Source organism: Medicago truncatula, chromosome 6, assembly GCF_003473485.1.
Source record: "Medicago truncatula cultivar Jemalong A17 chromosome 6, MtrunA17r5.0-ANR, whole genome shotgun sequence".
Taxonomy (NCBI): Eukaryota; Viridiplantae; Streptophyta; class Magnoliopsida; order Fabales; family Fabaceae; genus Medicago; species Medicago truncatula.
The window spans coordinates 6,845,164-6,862,023 of NC_053047.1; the positions used below are offsets into that span (position 1 = coordinate 6,845,164).

Below are 16,860 nucleotides of genomic sequence, written 5' to 3' on the forward strand. Positions count from 1 at the left end.
AAGAAAACACATATCGTAACAATTTGGATTTCGTAATCCGAAAAATGCTAACAATTTGATTCAGATTTTATAATCTCAATCAGGTGGAAAATATAACAGTCTAATTATTCACATATAAGATCAATGTTTGATTAATGATCCAACAAAAAATTCATGTTACATATTTTTAATTGATGCAAAACCTCTTAAGATGTTAATAGACGTTTCAAACTTAGAAAAATAAAAATCCAGTAAGTTCACGTTACATTTTTATATATTATTTCCATATTGAGTGCTTAAGTGGGATCCCTATGTCCACATCATCAATTTTACTTTAATACTTAATAAGCATCAATTTTCACCAACCTAGCACCTCAAAAGAATTATTAACCAGGCCCCACCAATAACTCTATATCATTACATTTTTAACAAAATTTATTCATTTTACTAAGATTTATTAAATGAGACCCATGAAAAATGAAGAGAGAGAGAGAGAGAGAGAGAGGGTTTCATAGCCACCCTCCTCCATAAGCACTCATATGTTATACTCTACAATAGTGGTGCCTATTTAATATGATGCTAAATAGGTGAAGCACCCACGATTGTGGGTGGTCTTAAAAAAGTAGAGGATGCTTTAATATATATATAGTGCAATGTTGGACGAAGAGTTCATCATAAAGTAGCAAACCAAATTGTTACTACTATACCATGGATACAATTTGGAAATTGTGTTTTCTTATGGCAACCTTAACAATTGTCTTGTCTAATTCAACAACAACAGCAAAATCACCTATTCAACATTTTATAAATTGTCTTTCACATTCCCTTGTCTCTGAAGTTACTTACACACCAAACAACACCTCATTCTCAACTATCCTCAACATAAAAATACAAAATAAGAGATTTAAAACAGCAACAACACCGAAGCCTTTGGCAATTATAACTGTAAAAGATGATTCTCATGTCCAAGAAACAGTTAAATGTGCCAAAAGCAACAACATTCAGATTAGAATTCGAAGTGGTGGTCACGACTATGAAGGTTGTTCATATGTATCAGATGTGCCTTTTGTTATACTTGACATGTTTCATCTCAATTCTGTTGATGTCAATTTACAAGAATCAACAGCATGGGTTGAATCAGGTGCAACACTTGGTAAGATTTATTATACCATTGCAAAGAAAAGCAACAAGCTTGCTTTCCCATCTGGGGTGTGCTTTACTGTAGGTGCTGGTGGTCATTTCTCTGGTGGTGGGTATGGAAATTTGATGAGAAAATTTGGTCTTTCTATTGATAATATTATTGACGCAAAAATTGTTGATGTTAAGGGTAATATTCTTGATAGAAAATCAATGGGAGAAGATCTTTTTTGGGCCATAAGAGGTGGTGGTGGTGCTAGTTTTGGTGTTATTCTTTCATGGAAACTTCAACTGGTTCCGGTAACTCCACAGGTTATCGTTTTCGATGTGAAAAGGTATGTTAGTGAAGGTGCAACTGATATTGTTTACAAATGGCAATTAATTGCACCAAAATTGCATAAAGATCTTTTCATTAGAGTGCAACCTAATGTTGTTCAAATTGGTCAGGAGGGAAAAAAGGTAGTGCAAGTTAGTTTCATTGGTCAATTTTTGGGAAAAATTGAAAGACTTTTAGTTTTGTTGAGTAAGAAATTCCCCGAATTAGGTTTGAACAAAAGCGATTGCTTTTCAATGCCTTGGATTAATTCCACTCTTTTTTGGCATGATAAGCCAATTGGTACTCCTCTTGAAGCATTGTTGGACGAACCAAAGGATCCTCAACCACTTTATAAAAAATATAAATCAGATTATGTGAAGAAACCTATTCCTAAGGAAGCTATAGAATCCATATGGAAATTGATGATTGAAGGTGAGGATTTATTTATGCAATGGAATCCATATGGTGGAAGGATGAAAGAGATATTGCCATCAGAAACACCGTTTCCTCATAGAGCAGGAAACTTGTTCTTGATTCTATACATTAATATCTGGTCTAATGAATCTTCTGAAGTTAGTGAACGTCATATGAATTTTTCAAGGTCGTTTTATGAATTTATGACACCTTATGTTTCGAATTCTCCTAGGGAGGCATTCCTCAATTATAGGGATGCTGATATTGGTGCTAATCATCCAAGTAATGTAACGAGATTTGGCATTGCTAAAACTTATGGAAGCAAGTTTTTCAAAGGAAATTTTGAAAGACTAGTTAGTGTAAAAACCAAAGTTGATCCTGAGAATTTCTTTAGATATGAACAAAGTATTCCTACTAAGATCATTGTAAAAGTCATATTGAATGATCAAAATAAAAGTCATATGTAGTGTGAATTCCTAATAAATAAATAAATAAATAAATCGCATAATACGAATTCTTATCAAGTTGCATGTACTGCTTTGCTTTCTTTATTTCAGTTGTCAATTTCCCGTGCTAAACGTTGCCAATCAGCAAACGTCGCCAATCATATATGTGTAATTGAGTATCCTTGAAAGTAGGTGAACGTGCTACATTACATCATCAAAACAATTCTAATTAGTCATTATCATTATTAATTATGTTATTCTTATAAAAAAAATTGTTATAGAGTATAATTGAAAAAGAAAAAACAAACTATTCTCTTTATATATACACACCATATATCTTTTATATTTTAAACATTTTTTCCCTTAACAAAATATTTTAAACATTTTTTTATTTATTATGTTAATTCGTAATAAATTCAAAGTTTTGTACTCGTGAGCTTAGCTCAGTTGATATAGACAATGCATAAATATATGCAAGGTCACATGTTCGAACCCCGGACACCACAAAAAAAATAATAAATTCAAAGTTTTGTACAATATTTTGCCAAACAACTTTTAACTTAAAAATAATGTTAGAGCTAAAAAAAAATAAAGAAACCAAACAACTTTAACTTTTTCCTCAAAGAACTTTATTTTATCTTTGTTTTAAAGTAATTTTAAGATCGAAAAAAAGCCTGGTCAAACGGTACCTTAATGAAATACTCCCTCCATCCTAAATTGTATGTCGCTTTAGGGAAAAAAATTTGTCTCAAATTATATGTCGCTTTACAATACCAATGTAACATTAATGTTACTTTTCCTATTATAACCTTAACTATTTATTATTATCTCTTCTTTCAATTATTTCATTTATCTTTTCCATGTTATTTATTAAGGACAATTTTGTAAAACAACTCATAATATCTTTTTTTCCACACAATATTAATTGCATTTCTTAATATGTATGAAATGCCGAAAACGTCATAAAATTTGGGACGGAGGGAGTAGGAGAATGAATGTGCAAATTTTATTTGGGAGAAGAGCAAATTTCTTTTAAATAACGTTTAACGTGCTTTATGACCCGAAGTTGTATTTAAGAAGAAGGGTTTTGTTTCTTCGTTCGTCTCCGTCAACATTCCAAATCTCCGGTCACTCCACCGCCGCAGCAGCTCAACCTCACTCCGTTCAACCGCCTGTACTCACGGCGGCTTTCATCCTACTTCGAGAATCTCATAAGGTTGTTACATCTATGGGGAAGAAAGGAGGAGCGAAAAACCTTCCAAAATCGGAACTAAAACCTCAAAATCGGATTACATTGAGAGAAGAAGCAACTGGAAAATTGAAAACGAAACCAATCGTTAACACAAAATCTCATTTGAGAATTGATCATTTGAAAAACCTTGCTCTGTGGGCCACCACTGATCCCAACATACCGTCTTTGTCCGCCTTTTATGGTCGGCAATTGGCTGCTGTTTCAGAGGCTTCTGGTGTGGCGCCCGATCCTTCTTTAATCACTTGCCAAAGGTTTGTGTTTTTTTGCTATATCTATGCTTAGTTAGTTAACTTTGTTTTACTGGATACACTGACACTGACATGTCGGACACATGTAATGACTTGGAAAGTAGGAGTAATTGAATGTAGTATGTGTTTGTGCTGTTCGGACAAGAGATACAGGTCGGCACTGGTAGTGGTAATAATTTGATAAATAGAGGTAATTGCATGTAACATGTGTCATGTCGGACATGGGATACAGCACTGACAAGTGGACACCCGTTATAATGTAAAAAAATGGAAGTAATTGAATGTAATATGTGTTTGTGTCATGTCGGACACCAAAGATACAGCATTGACGGGTCGACACTAGCAAGAATTTGAAAATATGGAAGTAATTGAATGTAATGTGTTCGTGTTGTGTCCGACAGTAGTTGATACGAGTATCAATTTGTTGAAAAATAGAAGATAATTGAATGCAACACATGTTTTTTCCCCCGCTTTCTCTATGCATAGCTGGTTATCCACTTGTGATAGAACACCAAGGTCCAGTAGGCTAGTTGATCCAATCATTGGGCCCACTTTACATGAGCACACTTCCTAGAAGGTTGTAGAAGAAGCGTGTGTATGAGTCAATTGGGATATTCCCCGAAATTTAGGGAAAGATTCTGTTATAAAACAGAGGGAAATGTTTGGAGTTCATTCAAGAAAGTTGTTAGAATCAGTTTAGGAGAGTTCTCTCTCTGGTCTTAGGTGCCCGACTCTGGTTAGGAGTTCATAGAACTCTGGTTTAGATTTCAGTTTGTCCACCATTGTAAGAGCTATAAGCCCATTCATTTGCAGTCAATAGTACAATGATTTACCCAATGTAGTCAGGTTCGAGTCTTTATGTAGGATCTGTAGGTTGGTTGAAGATTGTAAACACGAGGGTCGTAACACAGTTCGTAAGTAGGATCGATAGGTGTTGATAGAGTTGAGAGAAAAAACAGAGAAAATAGAGGAAAAACAGAGGAAACAAGCAAAAAAACAGGGAATGGAGGAAACAGAGGAAAAGCAAACCTGAGTATAGTCGAAGCATGGTTGAGGTGCCGTGGGACGTAGGATCGTACGACCCTATAAACCAGCGCTCGACCCTAACTACAATGGTTTTACCTGTGAAAATTCTGGCTTCTATCAACTTGGATCTTTCAATGTCATTAATAAGTTTCAATATTCACACGGATACCGGACACAAAACTCACCAACGGATATAATTTGAAAATCTGAAGTAATTGAACGTAACATGAGTCAATGTTGTGTCGGTGCTGGATAGTGGACATGACTTCAATTTGAAGTTTTGATGTTGTCAAGTGCAATTAGATTTCAGTTAGTATGGCAGTTAATTGATTTGTTAATACTGGTAGTTAGTTAGTCAAGTGTAACTGATTGTACTCGTAAGTGAGTTGAGTTGCACTATAAATAGCCCTGCATGTGATTTTCAGTCATTCAGATACACAATCAATAATAATGAGATCATTCTCAAGTTTTCATAATATTTGTTTTTCTAAGTTCTTGTGTGCAAGTCTGCATTGATCAGTTTGTCCACTAACAGATGCTACATGTTTGGCTTAATTACCATTCGTTCTGAAGTGTTAAGAGTTAGCATTCATGTGGTATATAGTTGATTCATTTGTTGACAATTTTATTTGATAGAATCAAATAGTATGTATGATGTATGTGAGACAGCTTCATAGTTATAGGCAGCTTAAGATATGAATCTTGATCCATGTATTGTTGAATCATTTGTTAACAGTGTAATAATTTGATAGAATCAAATGAGTCGCATCTAATTCAAAACAAACCTTAACCTTATTGATGTGACTCTCTCTTTGCATATCTGTTTTAGACATGAAACTTATCATGAATCACAATTAATTTTATATACCTCAACTTGCCCATGAACTTTGTGTACCCAAAAATAATTTTTGTCACATTTTGTGTAGTCAGTCACTTTTCTGTTGTTTTTGATTTATGACTTAAAATCATGAATTATTTTGAGGTTTGTGTATGATATTGTACGCTATAGTGGATTTGCGGAGCAGTTTAGGGGTCTTCTGCGACACAATTTCAGTGCTACGAATAGTGCCGTGGCCAACAGTAGCAGCGAAAGCGGCCACATTTGTGTCAGGGTTCAGAATGCCCTGTTTTTTTGAAACAGTTTTCAATACCCTTTTTCTCGTCTGATATTTTAAAGGATTGTTTGGTCATTCCACAATATTATGTTAAATGTTTCTATTCTTTCCACTCTCATTCAAGCCAAAACGCAGGACCTTTGCTCTGCCTATTCGTTTCAAGTGGGAAGACAAACCATTGAGACAACGACACACAATCAAGCGCCTTCCGTCTTAGTCAGTCATATTGGGTTTTGATTTGTATTCTTTGTCTGAGGGTTTTGTGATTATTAATTAGTATGATTATCCTTTTAATTTTGTGTATTTTTCTATTTTTGAGTATTCATGTAGCTTGTTGGGATTTATGTTTAGTTTGTATGCTATTTTTTAGTCTTCACAATAGCGGCTATCCCATTATCCACAATACCGCTATAGAGGCTATCTGAGATTAACAGCATAGTATGATATATCAACTTATGTATGTTATTGTACACGTCACTTATTTTTACACAAAAAATGCCATATTGTTTTATGCATAATGTGCACTACAAATGGTGAATCACATCTAATGTTGAACTGGAAATATTGAAGCAAAGAAAGCTTTGTGATGTTGTAGACAATTGATGCTGATAGTAACAGTTTGACCTTGTATACTAGTTTTGCAAGAATTAGTTATACCAATATAGAATTAGAAATGAAGTCATTTGATATAGAGTTGGGATAGCTTTGATTGTAGAAAAGATGGTTAGTGTTGCTTTAGTTTTTTTTGAACAAGCAGTGTTGCTTTAGTTGGTCTGAGCATGCAGCAGTAGAAGCACTGGTTAGGAGGTCTGATGGAAAACAGTCCAGTGGTTAGAGTTAGATTAGATGGATACCAAGAAAAGTTATAGATCAAATCATTAATAGTGATTTTGATTAAAATGTTTATCTGTTTACTTGATTTATCCACAGAACAATATGACACGTAGTAGTTCATACTTCATATAGCCAACTCTGCCTAGCAGGAGAAAGTTTTGATTGTTGCTGACTTAATTTATCAGTAGACTTTGTTAGGTTTTTAATTTGTATAGATCATGTATGTTATGATTCATAATAAGATTTGATTCACGATTTCGAAAATAGTGATTCATGATTTGAATGTCGATTTCATAACCATTGGCAGCTCCAATGGCTTTAAAATGTTTTAGTGATATGAATAGCATTTGTTGATTTGTTGAATATTTTATCAAATTTCTTCTTAGGTTCTCTTTAAGCATTTGATACTTAGAAATTTCCTAGACATATTTACCATTCTTTGATTTTTCTGCAGGTGTGAAACTGTTCTTCATCCCGGCTTTAATTCAACTGTACGAATCGAGAAGAATAGATCAAAGAGGCGTAGGAACAAGAAGTTTGGCAGCATCTCTCAAAACAATGTAGTGTACAATTGCCATTTCTGTTCACATCGGAATCTCAAGAGAGGTACCGCTAAGGGACATGTAAAAAAGATATGCTCAACAAAAGTTAAATCATCATTAGAATCAACACCTGCTACAAAACCAATTGTGCATGAATCTTCAAAATTGGAGAAAAAGATTGTAATCAAAGACGAAGTCGGTAAAATTAATGCTTTTGGTTCAGAAGTTGTAGCTAAGGATGCCACCCTTATGGATGGTCTTCAAACTCCGCAAAGCACAAGTACACCAACCTTATTAGAAGGAAAGAAGAGAAGCAGAAATAGTTTTGCGTCCAAGAATACATTTGAAACTCCAAGCATGTCTGCAAGAGTAGAAGGAGCGAAAACTCAGAGCACATCGAGCAAAAGACGGAAAAAATCTTGGACCAGTTTAAAAGAGATTGCTCAGAGCAAACATGATAACAGTCAAGTAGCTAATTTGACAATCCCATTTTTTTTGTAACTAGGAAGATTTCAATTTCAAGCAATTTTGTTATTTTTGCTGTGCTTGATAATCTATTTGTACGAAAAGAGTAATTTATTATTTGAAAATTAGTGCAAGAACCTGTGCATTATTATTTGAAATTTTGAATTGTATTTCATTTTTCTGGAAATTAATGAATCTTTAAAGGAAGAAGATGAACTTAATACAAATTTTTGACATGTCACATGCAAAGGTGAATGTTGATGAGCAGGAAATAGACCAGTCAAAGAGTGTATTTGTCATATTTGCACACAAATGGAAAAGGCAAATAACTAACATAAAAGTAAATTTGGCTTGAGCCAAAAATACTAAAAGAATCCACATGCTATGTGTACTTTTATTTTATATTTTTTGGGTAGACAAACAATTTAGATTTTTGAACTACAATATTGAATTAATAGTAAACACATCCTTAAATATATCTTTTATCCATCATTTTGGTCTCAACATTTTTAGATAATCAAAATATGGGTATCATTAGATAATTAAAATATGGGCATCAACTTAATTGGGTTGATTTGATGGTATTGATTGGAAATTTTGAAATGTACTCCTCTTAAATTATCATATTCGATTTTTCCTGTATCAATTTCGGTATTCTATAATGTGGATCAATTTTAACCTACATTTTTCCACGCTCATAAAACCAGTCTCCAATCTTTTAAATTCAGATTTTTGGTCTTTCCACATTTTAAATTTAAAAAGTGGTGATGTGACAATTTTTTTAATCAACGTAGACATGAAATCCAATGACAAAATTTGTTAAAATGTGACAAAAACATTGTTTTGTGTGCTTTATAAAAAAAATTATAATACTTTTGTTTCATTCATTTTCATTGTATCTATTGCAACACACAAAAAAAATTCGAAATAAAGAAAGTTCACTTTATCCGGTTCATTTCATAAAAATAAAAACAAGCAAAGAAAAATAAAAAAATATTCACAAAAGTAAACAAACATATGTTTGTCCTTTTGTTGCAAGTGCTGAGAATTGATTGTATTATACCTATAAAATAAGTTTTCATCCACTCCATAGACACATAGCCACACATTGTATAACCTTTTTCAAAGCAACATCTTACCACCCTTTTTCTCTCAATAATATATCTTCCTCCTTTATATATAACTTAACCTTGCCATGATCAAGTTACAGAACAATATGGTAACAAATTGTTAGAAACTTGTTCACCTTTATCAATAGTATCAAAGCCTAATTCATTAACAACTTTTCTTAAGAAACAATCTTAACACACGTCTTAGGATTTTATCCACCTTTGCACCTAATATCTCATGCAAAAATCTTTATTTGCATTTTATGATCAGAGCACTTTCACCGGCGACATTTGTGCCGAAAAGTTACTCCCATACCAGCATGCTAGATATTACCCCAATAGCGGATGTCATGGTTGTGCCTGAAAAACACCATAATTCACCGCTGCCGGAGTTTGCAGCTCCCGCCTATACCTCTAGGGTTTTGCTCACTGTTGCTCTTCATTTTCCACCTTCAGAGTGAGTATCCGAATTATACTTCACTCGTATTGATCCAAAAATCTTTAAGTTCCAAATTATGGAAACTAGAATATTGTTTGTTTATCACTTTTTTTGCTATTGTTGGTTTTTCTTCTTTTTTTATTTTATAAAAAAAATGACAAATTTTGTTAAAGTTTTTGAACCGTATTTCATAAAATATCTTTAAAAATAATCAAACATTAAATAAAATATCTTTAGAAAAAGTTATTTTGAGAAGGAAATGCCAATGAATCACAATTTTTATTAGTTTGTTTGCTTTGTGGGCCCATTTGTTTCAATTTTAATATAAGGAAAATGCTAAAGAAAAAATAACAAATATATCTGCTACACACACATTTCTATATTAATTATACTTTATATAAAGAGAATGCATAATGTTGGAATGATTTTGTCGCTTCCAATTAGACCTTTAAATAAACTTGTCTATAAAAATGTATATTAGCTATATTGTTGGAGTCTTTAAAAATACAAGGATAGTTTGTTAGAATATAAAATACAAATCATATATATTTACTTACATATAAAATTTTAATCAAAATTTGATAAAAATCATTATTTTTAATTTATATGCATTAGCTAAACGCTAATAATAATAATGTTTGTGAACTTGTGTAAACAATTCATTAAAAGTTTACAATTTTTTTTAATTTTCTTAATAAATATTATTAGGGCGCATGATCCATAATATAAATACAGGTGACGGTTTGAGAAGAGAGAAAGAGAAGACCAATTTTTTTTATTAATCGAGATATGAATTCTAATGACGGTTATAAAATTTTGGACTTGTGAATTGGTAGAGTCTCAGTTCAATTGAGACCGACAATTGAATGTGCAACAAAATTAATGTAATCTGATTAGGTTAACATTCTAACGAAGGAATCCTTGTAACACGATGGGAATCATACTAGTATGAAGATTGAATTTAATATTTAAAAGAGAATGTACAATTAGCATGCTAACTCCTTTAAGAATATTTTATTGAGAATAATGCATCTTGGTTTATAACTTATGTTTCTTAATACAAATATTATTTTTAAATAAACTAAACACAAGTATCAATTATATATAAACGTAGATGCATTATTGTGAGCAAATTCACCTAGTCAAATGGTTAAATTGAGAAGGCTTAAATATGCCTTTAGTCCCTGCACTTTCATCAAATTTTGATATTGGTCCTTACACTTTTTTTTGTTTGGAATTGGTCCCTGCACTTTGTAAAAATATTGGTATTGATCCCTCTATTAACTTTCTGTTAAAAAAAAAAACACAAAACTATTGGTATTGGTCCCTGCACTTTGTAAAAATATTGGTATTGGTGCCACGTGGCGTGAAATGATTGGGCCACGTGGCACTCCGTTAGTTTTGTGTTATTTTTTCAACAGAAAGTTAACAGAGGGATCGATACCAATATTTTTACAAAGTGCAGGGACCAATGCCAAAATCTGATAAAAGTGCATGAACCAATGACACATTTAAACCAGTTGAGAAATATCATGCTCACCGTTAGAGTTGCAACTCTTTAAACATATTTTGGTTTTTTTTCTTCTTAATTATTTAATTCAATCTTCATGAGTTTTTATGGTTCTTAAGGGTTACAAAGATTCCATTGGTATTTGGTAGTCTTGTCGGATTACATTGGTTTTCCTGCACATGTCTGCTGTAATAATTGAATCCGACACCCTACTGTTCGTATCCGGATTATCACTCCAATCCAAATTTCATAACACAAATCACAGTCCGACTATCCACCAATCCGATTAGTGATCCAATTATTGGTGTTGATTTTAAAACACTGATTTATTCTTTCTTCCATGATTATATATCCGGTTATTTCCAGTTTTCAAAATTCAATTTGTTTCAAAGTCAAATTTGACTTTTGGTTAATTATTTACTGCAACGAAAAAAAAACATAGTTGACAACGCGCACATGCCGAAAAACATATGTAATGCATAATATCGTATTTTTATCGAGATATTTTTACCCGGACAGTTATATTTTTACCCTTGATATTCTTTCGAAAAAAAAGTAATATTTTTACCCCTACAAAATTTCTCAAATTCCAGTTTTTCCCTTGACATTTTTTGTAATAAAAAAAATGTGAAAATTCTCATACCCTACATGAATCAAAACGTGTTCAAATTTAAGTTCATAGAAACATAAATGAGCACCAATTGATTGAATTTTCACAGATTATTTTTTCGAAAGAGTCAAGTCTAAACATTTTAGAATGTCAACTTTTCATAAGTTTCTCTGTGTAATTTATTTAAAAAAATATATATATTTCTTTAAAACTTAAGCAAAAGATGATTGAAAATTCCATTGAAATAATGTTGCTGAACATAAACTTATACCTAGATCCGTCGCTGAACATAAAATTTAAATGTTTCCAAACACTTTTGTGTTTAGAAAATTTTATACTTTGAGCCATTGTTTCATTGTTCTTCATCACCGGTATCATTAAATTGAATAAAAAGTCAACATTTTATTCAAACCATATCAAAATATATGTAACAAAAAAAAGAGTATCAAAATATAAACCGTAGATGCAGTTTTCATATATAAAAAGTTTCATAAAATAAAAATGGTAATTGTCAAACAAAAATCTTCATAAAATAATAATAAAAAAAACATGTATAGAGGAAGAAGAGAGATTCAGTGTTGAGAGAGTACAATAAAAAGTGCGCTACTCATCTTATCTAATAATTGAAAAACTAACTTGATCATGATAGGGAAGTTTATTCCTTTTTTTTTTAAAACGGCAAATATTATTAACCCGACCTTTTGCAAGATGCAAGAAGGCGGAGAAAGAAAAGGACTACAAGAAACTTTTTATATATGAGATAATGTATTTCAAAGAACTGGAATTAATCTAAAAAAAAGAACTAAGTTAAAAAAAATAAAAAATCAACGCAAAAAAAAAGAGAATTAAAGAAAAATGAATACTCCCTCCGTCCCAAATTGTATGACATTTTGAGCATTTCACACATATTAAGAAATGTAATTAATATTGTGTGGGAAAGAGATATTATGAGTTGTTTTACAAAATTGTCCTTAATAAATGATATGAGAAAAATAAATGAAGGAATTGAAAGAAGAGAGAGTAATAAATAGTTAAGGATATAATAGGAAAAGTAGCATTAATGTTTCATTGCTATTGTAAAGCGACATATAATTTGGGACAAATATATTTTCTAAAGTGACATACAATTTGGGACGGAGGGAGTAATATTGTAGTAACTAAGTGGGCAGTTTTTTTAAAGAAAAAAACGAGGGCAGTTTTTTCCTTATTAGTGGGCTTTATTTTTATAAAAAAATAATATTAAAGGTTAAAAATTGAAGAAAATGTAAAAAACTATCAGCTATAAGCTAAAAAGCTACTTGAAATAGCTTCTCAAAAAAGTTATAAGTTCGTGAGAAAAATTTGTTACCAAACACATCACGTTTTCATCCAACAAACTTATAAGCTAGTTCAACAAACTATAAGCTAGCTTATTTATATTATCAAACACAGCCTAAATACATTATCTCAAAATGCATTATTATTATTGTTATTAATATTATCATTATTATTAATAAAAAAATAATTTTTTTCAAGGATGCAAGGATCTAGCATAAAAGTAAGTCTTACTTAATTTTTTGCAATAAGTTTTTGTTTGAATGAAGCTAACTTAAAACTAAAGTTCAATACTCCCTCCGTTTCTAAATAATAGTTCTTTAAAGTTTATGCACGATTATTAAGGAAATAATTAATTGTGTTGATTTTGATAGTCAAATTAGTATCATTTACTAAAACACCTTTATTAATTATAGTTAGCAGAGTAGATAAATTGAATGAGATTCGATAAATAAAATATAATAATGAAAAAAAATAATAAATGCTGTATTGGTATTCTAACGTGATAATTATTTTGAAAAAAAAGAAAAAAAAAAAGGTAAATAAACAATTGTTATGAGATGGAGGGAGTATAACACAAATCATTTTGAAATTAACAACAGTACTATGGTAATAAATGGACATCATAGTACACAGGGGACATAAAATGGTTACATTCATTAGCATTAAAAACACATTTGACAACAATAACAATAACATAACATTTTCACATTAGACAAATCGCCTGTCACATAAAAAGGATTTCTAATTGGCTATAGTTGAAACTTTTCATAAATAACAATAAATATTATAGACAGCTCAGTAGGTACAACCATATTTGATTTAGACACTGCCTCCGGTGCTAATGTGACTAGATAATTGCTGATTGCATCATATGATAGTTTTCTACACGGATGTTAGAGACTAGTACATGATGCATTCATTAATTACCTTGTTACATACGGTGACGATGACTATGTCGGATTCAAAAATGATTAGACCGACATAACATTCTTTAATGGCCTTGTGTTATTTACGAATAAGTTTTTCTCTTCCGACAAGAAGCCATTTTTAATAATTTTGAAATAATGAATAAATAGTTAATTTGGTCCTGAAAATATCATACTCACCAATTTTATCTCTAAATTATAAAAAAGCACATTGACTAAAAAATATTTAATCTATAAAAAAATACATCGACTAAACGGTCCCTAAACTAAAGGTACTCGTAGTAGTGGTCATCCCAACCAGAAGTCCTTCTACTTCTCCACATTCTCCTCACTTCAAAAATTGTGATTGGGTTCTACATCCATTGGGAAAAACAAGCAACCATTGAATTGAAAACGAAGCCAATTACTAACACAAGTCACATTTGAGAATTGATCATTTGAAAAAGCTTGCGCTATGAGCCGCCACTAACCGTCGCATACCGTCTTTCTCCATTTCTTGTGGTCAACATTAGGTTACCATTTCAGAGGTTGTTGGTGTTCCTCTTGGCCCTTCTTTAATCACTTGTCAAAGGTTTGCGATATTTTTGCTTTCTTTATGTCGTTTTTCATAGTTGTGCGTAGTTCAATGTCGTTATTAAGTTTCACTAGCGAATTTAAGCTTCACTTGTATTGATTTGAAAAGTAAAAGCAATTGATTGTAACATATGTTTGTGTCGTATCAAACACCAAATATAACATTGATTGGTCGACATTAATACTCCCTCCGTCCCAAATTGTATGTCACTTTAGAAAAAATATTTGTCCCAAATTGTATGTCACTTTAGAATACCAATGAAACATTAATGTTATTTTTCCTATTATATCCTTAACTATTTATTACTTTCTTTTTTCAATTCTTTCATTTATCTTTCCCATATCATTTATTAAGGATAATTTTTTAAAACAACTCATAATATCTCTTTCCCACACAATATTAATTACATTTCTTAATATGTGTGAAATGCCCAAAACGTCATACAATTTGGAACGGAGGGAGTAATAATTTAAAAAATTGAAGTAATTGAATGCACCATTTGTTCATGTTAGTCAGTTATTGGATATCAATTTGAAAGATCGACACTTATAATGATTTGAAAAATGGAAGTAATTGAACGTAACTTGTGTCGTGTTGGACACCATATACAACACTAAGAGGTTGACATGTGTAATAACTTCAAAATATAAGTAATATAATATAACTTGTGTTTGTATTAAAGAGTTTAATTACATTACACGGATATAGTAAAATTATTTTACACGTCTTTATAATGATATATTGTCATGTTGATTAATGAATATGAGAACCCATATGTTTCTATATTCATTAATTGACATGACAACACATCATTGAATATATGCGTAAAATAATTGAAAATTGATGCTAATAAAATTCTTTAAAAACTAATTGAGTGTAACATGTGCTTTTATTGTGTTGGACACCAAATACATTATCGACAAGTTGACTCACGAAATAATTTGAAAAGTAACAGTTATAGAATGAAACGTGCGTTGGTGTTGAGCATTGAACACATGTTCTGTTGTGAATTCTGAAACTTAAAATCACACCAATAAACTTAGATGTTCAACCTCCATTCTTTAATCCAATGTTGGCATTTAACTAACATATAATAAATCACAATATTCAATTCTAAAAAATGACAAAATTCTAACCCGTGCTTGGTACGAGTCCACATACTAGTATCATGCCAATTTGTTTTCCAATTGCTTAGCAGCGATATGAAAATGGAAAGGATCCCAACTCAACAAGAAAAAATTGAAAAATAATAAAGAGATAAGGATGAGAGGAGTTAGCAGTAATGAACATCTGATTTTCTTTTGAAAAAGAGAGGATCTCTACTCAGATTTCACATTAATCTTATTGGTCCTTAATAATGTTGTTGTCGAATTGGTTGGCAGACCAGCTGGATAGAGTTCAAAAGTACTTCTTCGAACACCATCCTAGAATATTATGTTGTTTATGTTGTTTTAAGCTGCTTACTTTTTTTTTTTATGCATTTTTTTTTTAATTATTTGCTATATCATATTCCATGAAAACCTTCAAGAAACACATTCTGGTGCTGTTCAAATTATATAATAGTCTGAATTGTCCGAAAACCCTCAGTTTTTTTGGGACGGTGGTGTTTTCACCAAAGGTTTGACAGGTTAGTGGAGTGTTTAATGCATTTTTGGACGGTTGGACGGTTGAACACATTTTATTTGACTGTAGTTTTTTTTTTGTTGAAGAAATTTGACTGTAGTTATGATCTAGGACTGATTTAAGACTATAAATAGGGTTGGATCTTCAATAATTTCCTTCATTCTTCACTTCACCTCTTTTCTTACATTTTCTTAAAAAAAATATTTTTTTAGGAGTGTTTGTGTTGTCATGGTCTTTGTTGACTGTTCATATAACCCCAGCAATTGCTTTGCAGCTTATGCGGGAGATATATAACGGTCAACAGAAACCTTTGACATCAAAGAAAACACATATCGTAACAATTTGGATTTCGTAATCCGAAAAATGCTAACAATTTGATTCAGATTTTATAATCTCAATCAGGTGGAAAATATAACTGTCTAATTATTCACATATAAGATCAATGTTTGATTAATGATCCAACAAAAAGTTCATGTTACATATTTTTAATTGATGCAAAACCTCTGAAGATGTTAATAGACGTTTCAAACTTAGAAAAATAAAAATCCAGTAAGTTCACGTTACATTTTTATATATTATTTCCATATTGAGTGCTTAAGTGGGATCCCTATGTCCACATCATCAATTTTACTTTAATACTTAATAAGCATCAATTTTCACCAACCTAGCACCTCAAAAGAATTATTAACCAGGCCGCACCAATAACTCTATATCATTACATTTTTAACAAAATTTATTCATTTTACTAAGATTTATTAAATGAGACCCATGAAAAATGAAGAGAGAGAGGATTTCATAGCCACCCTCCTCCATAAGCACTCATATGTTATACTCTACAATGGTGGTGCCTATTTAATATGGTGCTAAATAGGTGAAGCACCCACGATTGTGGATGGTCTTAGAAAAGTAGAGGATGCTTTAATATATATAGAGTGCAATGTTGGATGAAGAGTTCATCATAAAGTAGCAAACCAAATT

General features: G+C 31.4%; 2 protein-coding genes across 2 annotated transcripts; both read left to right on the top strand.

The window, feature by feature from the left end:
- The first annotated feature begins 638 nt into the window (after positions 1-638).
- Positions 639-2,345, top strand: LOC120580904 (berberine bridge enzyme-like 17). Its single transcript, XM_039835132.1, has one exon. It carries the CDS (start codon positions 688-690, stop codon positions 2,311-2,313), a length of 1,626 nt encoding a protein of 541 aa, XP_039691066.1. The 5' UTR covers positions 639-687; the 3' UTR covers positions 2,314-2,345.
- A 998-nt stretch (positions 2,346-3,343) lies between these two features.
- LOC25481400 (uncharacterized) lies at positions 3,344-7,981 on the top strand. The gene is made up of 2 exons (XM_013586113.3): positions 3,344-3,795; positions 7,222-7,981. Exons 1-2 carry the CDS (start codon positions 3,521-3,523, stop codon positions 7,808-7,810), a joined length of 864 nt encoding a protein of 287 aa, XP_013441567.1. The 5' UTR covers positions 3,344-3,520; the 3' UTR covers positions 7,811-7,981.
- The last annotated feature ends 8,879 nt before the right edge of the window (positions 7,982-16,860 follow it).

Excerpts from the sequence above, each read along its gene's own strand:
- LOC120580904 (XM_039835132.1), top strand. The coding sequence starts at position 688 with ATGGATACAATTTGGAAATTGTGTTTTCTTATGGCAACCTTAACAATT.
- LOC25481400 (XM_013586113.3), top strand. The coding sequence starts at position 3,521 with ATGGGGAAGAAAGGAGGAGCGAAAAACCTTCCAAAATCGGAACTAAAA. Across the intron at positions 3,796-7,221 it reads TCTTTAATCACTTGCCAAAG|GTGTGAAACTGTTCTTCATC; the intron begins GTTTGTGTTTTT and ends ATTTTTCTGCAG.